Raw genomic sequence first — 18283 nt, forward strand, 5'->3', positions numbered from 1 at the left:
CATGCGTTTCTGCCGGTATTTTTCCTGCAGCGCTTTTTTGCTGCGGGACGCTGTGTTAGGCCTTACCTTTCGTTCACATCTGCATTTGGGCATCCCCCCGAACAAAATACCAAATGCAACTGCAAGCGCTGTGCCGTAAAAACACAAGAACTCCATATACTATAATGGGGTCCGTGTGCTTGCCACACACTGCTCGCACGAATCATGTGGGCAGGAAAGTAGATTGCGAACTACTTTCCTGTCCGCATGATCCCTGCGGAGATCTTGCGGCAAGCACAAGGATCCCATTATAGTCTATGGAGTCTGAGTGCTTTCCCTGGCACACCACTTGCAGTTGCGTTCGGTATTGCGTTCAGAGAGGGGTCCTCATGCGGACTCCCCCGGACAGAATACCAACGCAGATGTGAACGAGGCCTAAGCCTTATAGTGTGATGTACAATATTTTGAGATGATAAGGATTAGGCCCAACAGTGAGACGCAGCTAAAAAACACTGTGGAAAAAAATAGCGCTGAATCTCAATGTATTTGTTCCACAGTGTTTTTCATTGAGCTTTTGATGCATTTTCCAGCACTTTTTCCCAATTGCTGAGCTGAAGGTAATAGGTCATGTTTTTAGAAGTGCACACATTTAGAAATTTGTATCATCTTCCACATCTTTTTTTCCTGCAATGTGCGGATGAGGTAAATTTGATTAAATTTCATTCACTTTGCTGGTTCTGTAAAACACAGAATTTTTTTTTCTGCAGTAGCCAAAGACATTGTGTTTCTGCAATGTGGGGGTTCAGGTATTTATGGCTTATCTTGAGCAACAGGATGTTAGCCCCATCACTGCCCCCACAGAATATGGCCCCATCACTGTTCCCCGTACATTATGGGGGACCAGTGAAGAGGCCACTGTATGGGTGGACCAGTGAAGTGGCCATAAAAATTTGGCCCAATCAACCCCTTAAAAGAGGTTATCCATAAACTGTAGTGATCACTGTCCCAGCACCCCGTTTTTCCCTGCCTGTGTATGTTTGGTCTCATGGCTGCGCCTCATTTCTGGAAATCCTGTACCTAATTGGTCTCAGCGGTCACATGAGGTGCAGGACTCCCAGCAAGAAGGCACCAGCACAAGACTGAATGGACACTGGCGGCGGACAAGGGAGCGCTGGGAACAGGTGAGTACGTTTATTTATTTTTTTATTTGACATCTCCCACCCGGCACATGGGTTGCTCCAATTCCTGGACAACCACTTTAAAGGATTTATCCATCTTTCTAATATTGATAGCCAGTCCTTAGGATAGGCCATCAATATTACATTTGCGGCGATATAACAGCCAGGACCTCTGCAGATCAGCTCTTCCAGGACAGCATGGCTACAGGTAATTATAAAATTTCTAGGAGCCACGCTGCTCACTTGTCATACAGGATGTAGCAGTGGGTTTAGGTAGAGCAGTGGTGCACATCGTATGGCGGGTGAACAGCATGCCTTTTGATATGTTATTACCTTAAGCTGCCGTGTCTTGGTACCACTGATCTGCAGTGTCCTGGCTGTGGGCCCCTAGAAACAATTCCACTGGTGGGCCCCAGACACCCCAGTCCGACACTGCCTATCAGTATATCTTTGGAGTATGGGAGGAAATCCACACAAACATGGGAAGAACATACAAGCTCCTTGCAGATGTTTGTCCTTGGCAGGATTAAAACCCAGAACTCCAGTGCTGCAAGGCTGCAGTGCTAACCACTGAGACACCATGTTTCCCCTATTTTCCCCATTTTTTGTCCCATTTTTGCCATCTCGGACAACCTCTTTAATGCAATCAATAGTCTCTGTATACGTGAAAGTGTAAACCAGCTTTTAATGCAATTTGATATGTCCATTACATTCTCATGTTAATATTCTAGCTATTTATTGGGCTAGTGGATGAAGTACCCAGGTGCTGAGTGCCAGAAGGGTCACTAATGTGCCACTCTCCCCTGGTATGGGATTTATATAGAGCACTAGGGTAACAAGCTCAATATTTGCCCTGGAGGTGAAGTAAAGTCTATGCACTAGACTGGACTCAACTACGGTATGTACTAGAGAAAAGAACAATATGTTAGTTACATCTATATAATACAGGCATCACTTGTCAAATGGAACTGCCACCTAGCAACAGCTGAAGGCAGACGGCCCAAAATATCCTTTATCTGCACTCAGAAGAATTTTGTAGGCATGAAAATAGAGGCTACTGCTCGGTGGTGCAGACAAGTTATACTTGCATTTAGTGTCCTATATATATATTACCCAGAGTTGTGTTACCAATATCAAAGGTATAAGAAGGATAAATGTGGATGCCACTGATACATTATGAGGCTTCCGTTATAGACTTGTTCCTATGGGTATATATGGAATAAGCAGCAAAGGGCCCCAGTGGAAGAAAAGTATGGGATCCCCTATTATATAAGCACCTAGTTTATTTAGGGTGGGGGGCTTGGTGTACTTCTACTTTTTCATCCTTCACTTCTGGGACAATTATATTATAATCCAGCAGTAATTATGAGATATGGAGCCCATTTTTAAAGTTGTGATTTAAGTTTTTCTTAGTCGCATACCTACATAATAATAATATATTTTTTTATTTTTTTTGGGGGGACAGACATTGGAAAACCAGTAAAAATGACAGGTTAACTGTCACTACTATAGATGCAGTACAAAATATGGCTGTTCATAATATATAGGATTAATTTTTCTTAACCCCTTAAGGATTCAGGATAGTTTTTACATTAATGTTCAGCGACTTTTTTCGTATTTTTCCTTCCTGTCTTCTAAAATTTAAAACTTTTTAATTTTTCGGTCGACTTAGCTACATGAGGGCTTATTCTTTGCAAGACGAGCTGTATTTTAATTTGACACCATTTTGGGGTACATATAATGGTTTGCTTAGCCTTTCTTTATGTTTTTGGGGGTCCTAGTCAGGGGTGTAACTTTAGGGGGTGCAGAGGGTTCAGTCGCACCAGTGCCCAGGAGCCTTTGGGGGCCCAAAAGCACTGGCATCAGTACTGAGATTGCTGCTTCATCTGGCCCATAAGACAAGGAGACCCACAGGTTACCCCTAACCACAGTAAGATTGATTAAACTCCTTAGTACCCGCAACCATCACTATCAGGAATTCACTGTAGGGATGAGGAAGGGGGCCCCAGACACAAGATTACACCTGGGCCCACAAGACTTTAGTTACGCCACTGGTCCTAGTCAAGAATGCAAGCTTGGCTATTTCTGGAACTTTTATACAAGAGACTGGAGACACCTGTGCATGTATTTTATGGAGCCATTCTTGAGGCATATGCATAATGTATTAATGTACAAAGTAATGTACCATATACAATGTAATGTATATACATGTTTGTGAAACATCTGGCCCCAAACGCAACCCAACTCACGGTTAGCTGTGAGAAATGAATGGAAGAAATATAGTGGCTGGATGATTCATAAGTGGTAAAAAAATTGTATTTTCAGTCTTTGGAAATGGGTCCTGGTAGGTGTATAGAGTAGAAAAGAAGAGGACCACAGCACTCAATGGGGCACATATATTAAACCCCTTGTGCTGTTTTTTTGGTGTAATTTGTACCTTTTTGAGGTCTTTTTCTGCGCTACGCTTCATTTGAGAAGCATTTTTTGCTTTTTTTCATTCTGTAATTCTGCTCTTGCCACTTTAGCTTTTTCTGGTGAGACAAGGGGGTGTGGCCTACATGGAGATCCTTTCCACGCTGTATTTATGACTTGCACCTTAAATGCCCTCCAATCCATGGGCAGAGTAAAAAAAGAGCTTATCAGGTTAGAATACATTAGAAAGGGGCAAATCTTTATAATAGGCTACGAAACTAATAGGCTTCACAAACTTTTTGAGTCACTTTTTCTATAACATGCAATAACTAGAGCATGCTGGGGGAAAAATGACACTGGCTCAAAACACATGAAAAGTGAATATTAAATGAATGGGAAAAAAAAAAAACATGAAATCACACTAATGTTAGCAAAAATAATTCCATTTCTGCAAGAGAAATGTGAATTGCTTTGTAGACATGTACAGCAGGCGGTTATACGTCTATAGAAGTGTCATACGGTGCGATGACAGTGACAGCTGGACACCCATACTGCAGCTAATAACATTTCAAAATATTTTCCAAGGAAACTATATATACCCTCAAACAGACATAGAAATAATAAAACAATATTACCATCCCCAGCCAATTTTCGGACTGTCAGCAAGTACAGACTAGATATTCGCATATGTAGGGGCAAAACTACTAAACTGCAACCCATTTCTCACAATGATACATGTTGTATAATATAACTGGCGAATCCTGCTTGACTTACTAGGCACGTATTTCTGTCATTAGCCACACCTAGGATGGATTTACTTGAATTTGCTCAAAAATGGTGCATACCATTAAAGAAGTTTTCTAGGCCCAAGTAGATTTTTCATACTGATGATCTATCTACGGGATGTGATCTTTAGGGTCCAACACTAGGACTCCATACAGACCAGTTGTTCTGGCAGAGCTCCCTGTTCACTGCAGCAGTTTACTGGAACAGCTGATCTGTGTGGAGTCCAGGTGTCAGACACCCACAGATCATATTCTGATGACCGAGCCTGTGGATAGGTCATCAATAGGAAAAATCCATTTCAGGATGAAAAAACCTTTTAAAGGGGTATTCCCATGACGCTTGTTCACTAACCTGCAGGCTGTTGTGCTCTCTTCACTTCCTGCTTTTCCCGGCACATAGGTGGGAGGGGTTTCACTTGCACAGGATTGGTTGTAAATGAATTACCTCAGTGTGAAGCTGATGTAGCAGAGCTGGATTTGAGTCAGTTTGCATTACATACAGAGGTAACAGACTCCCTATCTCAGCCCTTATCAGCCAAATTCAATTAAACCGACTGATAAGAGCTCAGAAATCCTGGAGCTCTCACCTCCCCTATCTGTGTCATTTAAGTAGCGGAGCTTCTCAAACAGCTCAGAGCTGCTCCCAGCCCCTCCGAGAGCAGGCAGCTACATCACTTGACAAATGAGCAGATAATCCCAAGCGCCATAGAAACGCAGTGTAAACAATGAAGTGATTAAATTAAGATAGCGGCCAAACAAAGCAGTTTTGATAAAGTAATGCATTTAGGAAAAGTCTTAAATCCACATAAACTAGCAGTATAGATAGGATCCTTGCTATGGGACAACCTCTTAAATAAATTAGATAAATTATTGATGACAGCAAGCAAAGATCTAGAAAACCGGGAGAAATTGATAGACAATATTTTGCAAAATTGTAGAAAACAAACCATAACATTTATTTGTTGAAACTGAACAACCCCTTCAAATGAGACATAGTACCCTTCTAACTCATTTTCATAGTTGGACAGTTTATATGATGTAAAGGTGAGCTAAGGCATATTATTGTTAATATTTGGGCACTCTGGGATGGAGTTGAGTTATTTACCTTTGACTACTATGCCGTGTGTAAGTTTACATATTTAATGGACTTAAATGTCTTTTCTCTGATACGGCATATGTGTGTATATACAACTATATTATTCAACTGGACCCTTAGTTGCCCTGCCCATGGCTAAATACTGACTTCAAACTTATGCATTGTCTCACCGACAACACTCTGGCTTGCTGGCACCTATAAACCTCAGGGTTTATCCCGTTTACCTTGTGTTATTTGTGTGATGTGTTATTGTATGTCCATGTAAAAAATTTTAACTTGGATAGTAATAAAATTATATTTTTATATTAATTTGTGGATATGGTTGTTTTTCTTGCATATATGAGATATCATTTTCATAGTAATTACCTTCTAAAGCTTACCGTATATACTCGAGTATAAGCCGACCCGAATATAAGCCGACCCCCCTAATTTTACCACAAAAAACTGGGAAAACTTATTGACTCGAGTATAAGCCTAGGGGGGAAATGCAGCAGCTGCTGGAAAATTTAAAAAATTAAAATGGCCGAGTTCTTGGGTGCAGTAGATACTGGGGAAGGGGAGGGGGTGTTTTGGTTGTCTGTCTGCCCCTTCCCTGAGCTTGAGGACTGGGTTTTTAACCCCCAGTTGGAATTCAGCCTGGCTGAATATAGGGTATCTGCAGTGCTCCTATTAACCCCTTCCCGACGGAATAGGAGCACTGCAGATCCCTATATTTAGTAGACCGGGCACTTTCAGACACAGGGATATCTAATGTGTATGTGTGTCACAGTCATTTTCTACTTTGAGGGCAGGTTCACACTAGCGCCCAATCTCCGTTATGCATAACGGTTTCGCCATGGGCAGCAGAAGACGCTCACCAACAGACACTGAATGTCGGTTTCTGTCCTCTCCTGACAGAAAACGGAAACCTGCATAACTGAGATCAGGTGCTGGTGTGAACCTGCCTTTATATGAATTATAGGGAAAGGAGTGATTTAGAACTTTTATTTATTTAATTTTTTATTATATATATTTTTTTTAAAAACTTTTTTTTTTTTACAATTTTTTTAGCCCCCCCCTGGGGGATTTGAACCTGCGGTCATTTGATTGCAAGTCCCATAGACGGCAATACAAGTGTATTGCCGTCTATGGGAGATTCTCTACATTACTATTACGGCTGGTCATAGACCAGCTGTAATAGTAATATAGCGATGACAGGCCTGGGAGCCTTCATTAGGCTCCCGGCTGTCGTCGGAACAGGTCGGCTACTGCGAGCTCGCTGCGCAGGAGCCGGCCTGCATCTTTAAAGGTATGGGGCAGGCCTAAGGGGGGAGGACATCTCCGGAGGGGGGAGGACATCTCCGGAGGGCACCTCCGCTGTAACGCTTATAGCGGAGATGCCATAGCTTATGCCTACAATCAGAGATCGCAGGCATAAGCTTCAGCATCTCTGCTGTAAGCATTACAGCGGAGGTGCCGGTTTCTATGGCGACCGCTCTGCAGAGCGGCGTCATTACACTTACGGTATGTACCCAGCATCCGGACCCGGCATCCAGACGGGGCGGGTGCCGGGGCCCAAAGCATCGCCACACTCCTGCTAGGAGCGTGGCGATGCTGTACAATAAAATCTGCAGAAGTACTTACGGTACTTCTGTTAGCAGGCCAGGAAGCAGCCACACGCCGGGTGCGGGCCTGAGCTTACGTGGCTACGTCACCCGGCGTGTGATGGAGCGGTGGGGGGGGGCGGAGTCTGCTATCCTGGCCTGCTAGCAGAAAATTACCGTAATGACCCGAATATAAGCCGAGGAGCACTTTTTCAGCACAAAAACTGTGCTGAAAAACTCGGCTTATACTCTAGTATATACGGTAAGTACTAAGGATAGCTGGTTCTCGTAATGCAAACATATTAGGAAGGAGCATATCTAGAATTTGTGAGGCCCCACACAAAACTGACAATGGCCCCCTACCTTGTTGACAGTAAACTGAACTGTAGAAATGCAAACAGCAGCATAGCTACTTTTACTTGTGAAGCAACTCATGTCAGGAGAGCAGTGTCATATATCAGATGTTCTGCACATAGGAGACACTCCACTGCTATTCTTTTCTCTGTTGCTTTCGTAAAATCGGCAGAAAGAAAAGTCAAGGAGGACTTTTCTCTCCTCGAAATTCAGTATAAAACCAGGTGGAAACCCAGCAGATCCCATTAGAGTTTATGGAGTCCACAGTTTTCTGAGGGTAGCCATTCTTCAAGCAGACAGGTTCTCCGTCTTTTGGGTCCCCATGTGGACCCAAACAATGGAAAACCAAACACTAGTATTAGATTCAGATGGCAAATGTAGCCATTCACAGAGGGGTTATGCCGTGCATGCAAGCATCACCTGTGTCTTTCTCCTGGATGTATAGTAGAAAAGCACCATCAAAGACCACAGCAACAATGTGCATGCACCCAGATCCACTGTAGATGTTCTTACAAGGTGTTGTTACACCACCTCAGTGGCTCCTCCTCCCATTGTCATTAGATCCATAATCAATAGACATTCCGTCCGTATTTGGATATGAAAAATCTTCTATATTAAATGGAGCATGACCAGAATGGTTGGTCACTGTGCAATTCCAGTGTAACATTCACTATATTAGTAAACATACAACATACAGATGTCACCATCCGTAAAGGGGTCATCCAGGATATTTTAGTATTGTGGCCGGAGGTTGGGAATGGTGTCCTCGCGTGGCCAGGGGTGTTTCTGGCAGAAGTCTCTGCCCCATGTGACCACTGAGGCCGTGGGGCCCTGAGAGTGCCCTGAGACACCACAGCTCCTAGGACAAGTGAGTATGTTTTTTTGTCCCCCCCCCCCCCATCTCCCCAATATTAAATTATCCTGGACAACTCTTTTAGCTTTGTCCTTGGTTCGAGATGAGTTGCATAACAGAATCAGCTTTGCAAAAAAAAAAAAAAGACAAGCTGCCACCACTGTTATCAAGACTGTGAACCAAGACAATAGGTAAGAAAGGACAAAACCGTGTAAGATAAAAACAGACGTAGAGTAACGTCAGCTCAGATATTCTTTACTGCCATAAGTGGCTGAAACCTTAAATAAGTCAGTTGCAATAATAAATCAGTTGCACCCAGCACCGCTTGAAACCCTTAGCTCAGCTGCTCATAGACATCAACTGCATTGGTCAGTCGTCCCCTCGGTCATTCCATTTTTCACATTTCATTGTTGGCCAGTCACACATAGTCTGACAGTCCAGTAATGTGACAGCTGTATCCAACCTACCTCATTGACTTCCTCTATGGATACGCTTTGTAGGTTCCCCGATAGATTCTCTTCCTGGTTTTTCACATTGGCGTTCCAGGTCATACTGTCACGTTCTAAGTCATCAATTTGGTGCTGAAGGTCATGTAAGGATATAGTAACGTACTTCTAAAATGAGAACACAAAAACAACTATAAAGGCCAGACCATTTTTATAGCATTATTTACATTTTTGTCATCATCACGTTCCAAGAGCCATAGCTTTTATTATTTTATTTTTTATAATTAATCAATATAACCTGTTTTAACTTATCAGGTAGTCATTTTTAGTAAAAGATTTTGGGGAATGTATTATGTATTGAAACCCTTTATTCATTTTTAGGGGGTGAATAAGGTAAAAACAATTATTCAATTTGGGCAAATATGGAATTTTTTATAATCTTAAAATTGCAAATTTAAAAAATTGCAGCGGGAAAAAAAGTGGCGGAAATGCATTGCAGAGTTTTCCTCTAGACTTTCTGCTTCAATTATACCTATAGGGAAACCACCAGGATTTCCGTAGGTATAATTGACATGCTGCGATTTTAAAAAACACAACAGTTTTGGAAATCGCAGCATTTTTGCTGCAGGTATTTTTCTACAATGTGTGGATGGGATTCTAGCAAATCCACTTTGCATGGACTGTAAAACGCAGCGTTTTTTGATGCATCGTATACGCCATGTGGGGCTGCAGCCTCAAAGGGGTTTTATCACAAAGATAAACATAAATATGAAGCCAAGTAAAAGTTATACATTTTCGTAAATAAAAATAATTAACAATTTTGCAGAGTTTTAAAGATTTTCCCTAATCGTTTGATTAAGACAAAAGGCTGTCACTATCAAGTTGTCGATGGATAGGACCATGAATGCAGATACTTTCTAAGGTCCATCATCCTTGGTCATAAGTATGGTTATGCTTGCAGGAAAACTCCTTTACGCTAAGGCCCCAAAGGACGTCCCACAGCTATAAAGCACTGCGGGAAAAACCATGGCGGGAATACAATGCGGTTCTTCCCACAGCTCTTTTAACAGAAAGTTTGCAGAGTTTTTCTCTGTGGACTTTCTGTTAAAATGATACCTATTGGGAAAACACCAGTGTTTATGTAGATATAATTAACATTCCGTAGATATAATTAACATTGTGATTTCCAAAACCCGGGGCAGTTTTGAAAATCACGGCGTGTGCTCACTGTGGTTTTTAACGCAAAGTGGGCATGAGATTCACTAGAATCCCATTCACTTTACAATCAGCATAAAACGCCATGATTTTTTTTTTTTTGAGCAAGTGGAAAGACAATTTAATACAGCAGAGACCGATAGCTGTTGTACTGGTGACATCACATTGTGAACTCTTACGTCAATTCACTGGAACTGCATAACTCCAATGATGAAATAGTCCACCATAGGATTGGATGAGTTAAAGTATCTATCCTGGGTGCAGAGAGATCAGTAATTTTCCTTGTACAGTATTTTCTCCAAACCAATGTAATTTAGAAAAGGAATATAATTGTGCTCTAGTCTTCTTTTTTTTCCCCTTTTTTATCTATCCTTCCCCTGAACAACTATGTTGAACAATCTTTGTTTTCAGATCATTTGAGAGCGGGCTGTCCATGCTCGGCGACCATCTAACTTAACTGAACTTGAATTGTTTTGTAGAAAGAAATGGTCCAAAATACCTTCATCCAGGATCCAGGAACTGATTAAAAGCTACAGGAAGCGACTAGAGGCTGTTATCTTTGCAAAAGGAGGATCTACTAAATATTAATGTCACTTTTCTGTTGAGGTGCCCATACTTTTGCACCGGTCAAATTTTGGTTTAATGCATATTGCACATTTTCTGTTAGTACAATAAACCTCATTTCAATCCTGAAATATTACTGTGTCCATCAGTTATTAGATATATCAAACTGAAATGGCTGCTGCAAACACCAAAATATTTAGAACTAAAAATGATTAAGATTAATAGGGGTGCCCAAACTTTTTCATAGGACTGTACATTCAGCCAGTGGATGTAGTAAGACTGAATACACAATGCGGATAGAATGCTCCCCTCTCAAAATCTGACTATACTCCCACTGATCAGCTATTTATCCTGAGCCATCACTCTCTATCCATAGATCAGTCTTTAGCATTGCAGCGCTGGAATCCTGGGTTCGAATTCTGCCAAGGACAACATCTGCAAGGAGTTTGTATGTTCTCCCTGTGTTTGGTGGGTTTCCTCTGGATACTCCGGTTTCCTCCCACACTCCAAAGACAAACTGATAGGAAACGTAGAATGTGCGCCCTATATGGGACAGTGACTGTCAATGTCTGTAAAGCGCTGCGGAATATGATGGCGTTATACAAGTAAGAATAATAAATAAATAACAGAGAATAAATATTATTGACGGCATAACCCCTTTAATAGTTTAGGTCTATGAGCACCATATTATAAGCTTCATCTACTATATATGAGGTCTTGGAATATTTGTAGATACAGTCCTATGAAAAAGTTTGGGCACCCCTATTAATCTTAATCATTTTTAGTTCTAAATATTTTGGTATTTGCAACAGCCATTTCAGTTTGATATATCTAATAACTGATGGACACAGTAATATTTCAGGATTGAAATGAGGTTTATTGTACTAACAGAAAATGCGCAATATGCATTAAACCAAAATTTGACCGGTGCAAAAGTATGGGCACCTCAACAGAAAAGTGACATTAATATTTAGTACATCCTCCTTTTGCAAAGATAACAGCCTCTAGTCGCTTCCTGTAGCTTTTAATCAGTTCCTGGATCCTGGATGAAGGTATTCTGGACAAACAATTCAAGTTCAGTTAAGTTAGATGGTCGCCGAGCATGGACAGCCCGCTTCAAATCATCCCACAGATGTTCAATGATATTCAGGTCTGGCGACTGGGATGGCCATTGCAGAACATTGTAATTGTTCCTCTGCATGAATGCCTGAGGATTTGGAGCGGTGTTTTGGATCATTGTCTTGCTGAAATATCCATCCCCGGCATAACTTCAACTTCGTCACTGATTCTTGAACATTATTCTCAAGAATCTGCTGATACTGAGTGGAATCCATGCGACCCTCAACTTTAACAAGATTCCCGATGCCGGCATTGGCCACACAGCCCCAAAGCATGATGGAACCGCCACCAAATTTTACAGTGGGTAGCATGTGTTTTTCTTGGAATGCTGTTTCTTTTTGGACGCCATGCATAACGCCTTTTTTTATAACCAAACAACTCAATTTTTGTTTCCAAAATGAAGCTGCCTTGTCCAAATGTGCTTTTTCATACCTCAGGCAACTCTATTTGTGGCGTACGTGCAGAAACGGCTTCTTTCTCATCACTCTCCCATACAGCTTTTCCTTATGCAAAGTGCGCTGTATTGTTGACCTATGCACAGTGACACCATCTGCAGCAAGATGATGCTGCAGCTCTTTGGAGGTGGTCTGTGGATTGTCCTTGACTGTTCTCACCATTCTTCTTCTCTGCCTTTCTGATATTTTTCTTGGCCTGCCACTTCTGGGCTTAACAAGAACTGTCCCTGTGGTCTTCCATTTCCTTACTATGTTCCTCACAGTGGAAACTGACAGGTTAAATCTCTGAGACAACTTTTCGTATCCTTCCCCTGAACAACTATGTTGAACAATCTTTGTTTTCAGATCATTTGAGAGTTGTTTTGAGTAGCCCATGATGCCACTCTTCAGAGGAGATTCAAATAGGAGATCAAATTGCAATTGGCCACCTTAAATACCTTTTCTTATGATTGGATACATCTGGCTATGAAGTTCAAAGCTCACTGAGGTTACAAAACCAATTTTGTGCTTCAGTAAGTCAGTAAAAAGTAGTTAGGGGAATTCAAATCAATAAAATGATAAGGGTGCCCATACTTTTGCACCGGTCAAATTTTGGTTTAATGCATATTGCACAGTTTCTGTTAGTACAATAAACCTCATTTCAATCCTGAAATATTACTGTGTCCATCAGTTATTAGATATATCAAACTGAAATGGCTGTTGCAAACACCAAAATATTTAGAACAAAAAATGATTAAGATTAATAGGGGTGCCCAAACTTTTTCATAGGACTGTAAATGATCTGCATACATAAAATAATAAGAAGCGTCTAACAAAAACCATACTTACGCCAAGTTTCGATCCCAGTGGTCTCTCTGGATTTCGTATGTGGAGTCTAATAAGGGTGTTCTTTCTCCTCGGCCTCAGGCCGCCCCCAGGGGGTCCCCTTGATTACTATTTACCTACTATGTTATTACCCCAGGTGGCTTTATTTTATTTTATCTTATTCAATTTTTCGGATGTATTTTGTGTTTTTCTGGTATTGTATTCAGGTATGTGGTTATGTTGTTTATGTCATTGTTTGGTTTTCTTGTTCTTTTCTGTTCCTATTCCGTCTCCCCTATTTCTCTTTTTCTTGTTTCTTTCCTGTTCCCTTCTGGTTGTGTTTCCCTTTTCATTCCTTTCCTGTCTTCTTGTAGAGTTGGTGTCTTTGTGGCGTTTGTGTATCTGGTCCTTTGGTCTTTGTGTGTTCGGTCATGTTTGTGTCATTCGTGTATTTGGGCTATGGCCCAGAGTTCCAGCTTGCGATTCCTATTCTACTGCTTGGACTTATGCCGATTCTTCTTATGTTTGTAATTGCTTTTTTATTATATTGTAAAAGCTTTCTTCTTTTCAATAAAAATCATATTTAAAATAAATAAAATAATAAGAAGCCTGTACAAAGCAAAATCTCACTTACAAAATGTTGTGCTGCAGAGATAATCTGTCCTCCCAAGCCAAGAATAATTTTATATAAACTCTGGATATGTGCCAGCTGTTCCTGCTTTTTTGCTGGCTGGTTATCATATGTAGCAGAGGTACGTGGCGACTGTTCCAGCTCTGTCCGAAGAATACTCAGCTAACAAAAAAAAAAATAAAGTAAAAATTAATTCCAATAAATAATTATTATACTTATTATTAATTATTATTATTATTATTAATCAGTTAATGCAGTTTTGTGCATCTCTTTTCTCAGCATAATGCCAGAACAGAAAGACCCTATAATAAGTCTGTAGGGCCGCTGGGCACTGCTGGTGCTTGTTGTTCAATGGCTCTTGCACAGCTTTGTGGCTTCCAATATAAACAGAAGCCATAATGCAGATGTAAAGATAGCCCAGTATATATGGATTGGTTTGTTAGACCTATTTTGATGGGACTAACGAAGCATCTAATCCTACTAATATTATAAATGTGAAAGTTTGGACGTGTTTGTTCCTCATTCACGTAAAAACGGCTGAACGGATTTGAATTAAATTTGGCACATAGATAGATTGTAACCACGATTAAAATATAGGCTACTTTTTATTCCGGTAAATGACATGGCTTCATGACAGTTATGAATTTAGGTTCACATACTATATTAAACAGCTCTTAGCAGCAGCCTTATCTCAACCAGGGCTGTTATCGCTCTGTGTAATCACACTTAACCCTAAGTGTGTATACACATTTGCATATTATCTGATCTACTCCAGTGGTGACAAAACACCTTTAATCCAAATTGGCAGTTTGCCAATTTTTAACATGGAAAAAGAGAATCTAATTTGTCAGCGAGGTGCTGAGATGCCGGAACATCCCAGGCAAAGTACAAGAACCAAGTTCAGCAGCAGTCCAGCTTGAGAGCTGCTGAAACGCTGCAGCATGACGATCATCAACACCAACGACACACTCATTATATGGTGTCCCAACGAGCTGCTGAGATGCCAGAACAATCACGGGCACAGCGCCAGGAATGAGTTCAGCGGCAGGCCAGCTTTAGAGCTGCCGAAACGCCGGAGCATGCGGATCATCAACGCCAACAACACACTCATTATATGGTGTCCCAGCGAGCTGCTGAGATGCCAGAACAATCACGGGCACAGCGCCAGAAACGAGTTCAGCGGCAGGCAGCTTGACAACTGCCAAAATGCCGAAGCAGGCGGATCATCAACGCTAAGAACACACTCATTAATATGGTGTCCCAGCGAGCTGTTGAGATGCCGGAAAAATCACAGGCACGGTGTGAGGAACAAGTTCAGCAACAGGACAATTTAACAGCTGCCGAAATGCCGGAGCAGGCAAACATTCAACGGCAGCAATTTTCTAAATATAGGCGGATCATCGATGCCAACAACCCGTAGACAAAGTCACGGGCAGAGGCTAGTGTGTATTAAGGCTTCCTGTCTATCCCAATAGATACGAACTAGATTTCAGCTGCCTGTTCCTTTAGTTTTTAAGGAGATAAGACACTGCCAGGGGTGTCTGACAATGGATTCGAGTACCCTTGCATAAGCAGCTAAATTGTGCAAGGGGATATAAGGAGAGATAGCTGTCAGCTACACAATTGTACAACTGACTATCTGTTATCTTATGTGTATGTTCAGCGTCAGAGGTTCTGTGTTCAGATTGTAACTGATATAATGCGGGTACTGGCTGCTGAATATGCAGACACTGGGAGACAGGGGGCATAACTTGAGGGGGTGCAGTAGCACCGGGGACCCAAGAGCCTTAGGGGGTCCATGTACACTGGCATCAGTATTAAGATTGCGGGTTACATCTGGCCCAAAAGCCAAGGAGACACACAGATTACCTCTAACCAAACTAAGGGGGATTAAACTCCTTACCACCCGTAACCATCACTATCAAGAATTCACTGTAGGGATGAGGAAGGAGTCTCAGACAAAAGATTGCACCGGGGCCCACAAGACTTAAGTTATGCCATGGCTGGGAGGTCCAGGACACTGGGTGAGATATATCTGAGGCATGTGTTCCTGGTGCCCATTGATACAATGTTATTACAGAAAGAGCCTTGAACTTTTCAGGAATCCAAAATTAAGGAACACTTTGAAGACGAAGTTCATATTTATTATGGCTTATGACCCTCCCATGATCACATATTGTAAATCCAGCTGTCACGTGACAACTGAGGCCAATCATTGGTCTAAGAAAAGGGACAAGGGACGTCACAGTGTGGCGGGAACTTCTGCCGAATGAAAACACCGGAGCAACAGGACAGGATCACGCTGGGAGACACCGGAGCACCACGGACAGGTGAGTATGAGATATATATATATATATATATGTATATATATATATAAACCTGGACGACCTCTTTAAGCCTGTAGTCTGAAAATGGGATCATCCATATAACACCAGTTTTTTAGGATCTATGTTACGGCTGCAAAACACAGCCCCTCCACAGCTCCAATACACCGAGCAGATGTCAACATGCTAAAGACAGTTCAGGAGATCCTTGGGGGTCCGAGTGTTGTGGATGAAAAAAATCTTGTAGTAAATTAAACTTCCATAGCCAGGTCAGTATATTCTGATTCCTTCCTATATTATAACATTTTAGGTATTTGCAAGAACTGTAAACAGTGGATTTTGGCTGTCCAGATCAGTTGCAAAAACCCAGACAGAAATGTAATCCGTATACGTTGAGGCTACTGTGCAATTCTTTACATGCCTACTACCAGTCTATGCACTTTAATAAAAGCCTTATTATGACATATCTATAGGCTAAGAGAAGCCTACCATGCAGGATGTGTAACTCATCTACAATGTGATTTGCATAGCTAAACGCTGTGTTTTTGTGTCCACAATTGTGTAAAATTACTTTAGGAAATCAGCTCAACAATCCTTTGAGGTCCATTAACAAAACGTTTGTCTGCCTGTGCCTGGATGTGTTTGCAGATGCTTTTAGTCCTCATCTTCTGTGTCTGAGCATTAGTTTTCTGCATTTGATGTGCTGGCAATTATGCTAAACTTACAATTCTTTCAGAAAATAATTTTTACTCTGCTTTTTTTTTTAAATATTTTTGACACTTTAAATTCCTAATGGAATATAATCCACCCCCGCTGGTGGAAAAATAATAACTAAAGTAATTGTAAAGCTACCGTCCTGAAAAGAGAACTGTACAAAATTGGCTATGGGTGGAATAGGAAAGAAAAAGGATAAAGAAAAGCTGGAATAGCTACTGTATATATGATAGGTTCACCATAAAGTCACAGTATGGATGGAAAGTATACTTGCCAACTATTGCAAAGGTTCCAGGAGAGCGAAGTACTTAAACTGGAGGCCACACCGTTATGGGTATGGAGGCGCTCCCTATGAACATGTCCATTGCCCCTTTCATGTGATGTGGGCATGTGCTTGTCACACCTCTTTTTCGATGCACATAAAGTGCCCAAATCAGATATAATGACGTGACGTATCGGAAGAGTTTCCAGCACATCCGGGAGGACACCCCTTTTTTTGGAATTCTCACAAATATGTATAACACTTCAGTTCTAGCAAACATACAATGACTGAAAACTACAAGCAAATAAGACGTCATACCGTGTTTTCCCGAAAAGAAGTCATCCCCCAAAAGTAAGACATGGCTGAGGTTTTGTTGAATTGCCTAATATAAGGCACCCCCCTAAAGTAAGACATCCCCAAAAAAAACATTGCAGCCGGCTGAACACTGTGCATGATGTTCCGTGTGTACAGGAAAGCCGGCTGCTGCCTCTGCTGCGATACCGTACGTTGTATCCACTGTTCCTGCTCCTGTAGGATGAGCTGGGAGATGCTCGCTGTGCATACACTAAGCATCGTATTCTGCGGGGAGTCCACTCTCCCAGCTCATCCCACAGAAGCCGGAACAGTAGATACAACAGCAGTGGTATCACAGCAGAGGCAGCAGCCGGTTTTCCTGTGCATACGGAGCACCACACACAGCGTTCAGCCGGCTGCAACACCCGCGAAGTGAGGCTGTCTGGCGCAACTGCCGGAAGCCTTGCTAAGCCTTGCCCACCAATTCCACCGCCACGATCAACAGCAGCACCAGTGTTGCTACGAAGATGGGGAAAGTAAGTACTACTGCAGATGTAAGTACTACTGAAGATGGGGAAAGTAAGTACTACTGCACTACCTACAACCGGCAGCTTTAGACTATGGCTTCATGGCCTGCAAATCTAGAAAAATCATGGCTGCTAAGAAACTTCAATGCCTTCTTATCAAAAATATCACTAAAAGTCTGATAGGATTACACATTTTTAGAAACAGTAGCACAGACTGTTAATGAAATGAATGTGGACACAACAATACTCCTCTACAAGGTTACATCAGGTTTTTCTCAGTGAAGGGTAAAGAATCTGTTTGTCATGGAGATACGCAGTACGGAATTTGCCTTTACTTACTTCTGCCTTCATCCTATAAAATGCCACAATTTTGATAAAATATTCTTCATATTCTGTAATGGTGTCCTTCAATCTTTGCTGATACTGAGCCAGGTCCTGCACCTTTCCCGCTTTTACATGGGATTGTGCTCCTTCCCGAGTAAGAAGCTCTGAGATCTTCACCGCTTGTTCCAGTTCATCATTGAGTTTCTGGAAAGACAACCATGTATTTAATAAGAAGAAATTCTCAAATACACTACCTGTAAGCAATCACTGGTTCAAAAATTGCCTCTCTTAGTTCAAAAATAGAATTCACTGATTAGAAAGTACTAGAAGATTTGATACATTAAAGCATCACTTCTATTGTTAA

At 41.6% G+C, this 18283-nt stretch overlaps 1 protein-coding gene across 4 annotated transcripts in view; it reads right to left on the reverse strand.

The window, feature by feature from the left end:
• CCDC141 (coiled-coil domain containing 141) overlaps nt 1-18283 on the reverse strand; it is a 101128-nt gene that overhangs the window by 22586 nt on the left and 60259 nt on the right. For all 4 annotated transcript variants that reach the window (XM_075286070.1, XM_075286067.1, XM_075286069.1 and 1 more), the window contains exons 15-17: nt 17935-18123; nt 13478-13636; nt 8708-8854 (exon numbers count right to left, since the gene is read on the reverse strand). In XM_075286070.1, coding sequence (XP_075142171.1) covers nt 8708-8854; nt 13478-13636; nt 17935-18123 — 495 coding nt within the window. The remainder of the gene's footprint in view (nt 1-8707; nt 8855-13477; nt 13637-17934; nt 18124-18283) is intronic.

The sequence above is a fragment of the Leptodactylus fuscus genome, chromosome 8 (assembly GCF_031893055.1).
Source record: "Leptodactylus fuscus isolate aLepFus1 chromosome 8, aLepFus1.hap2, whole genome shotgun sequence".
In the NCBI taxonomy this organism is placed as follows: Eukaryota; Metazoa; Chordata; class Amphibia; order Anura; family Leptodactylidae; genus Leptodactylus; species Leptodactylus fuscus.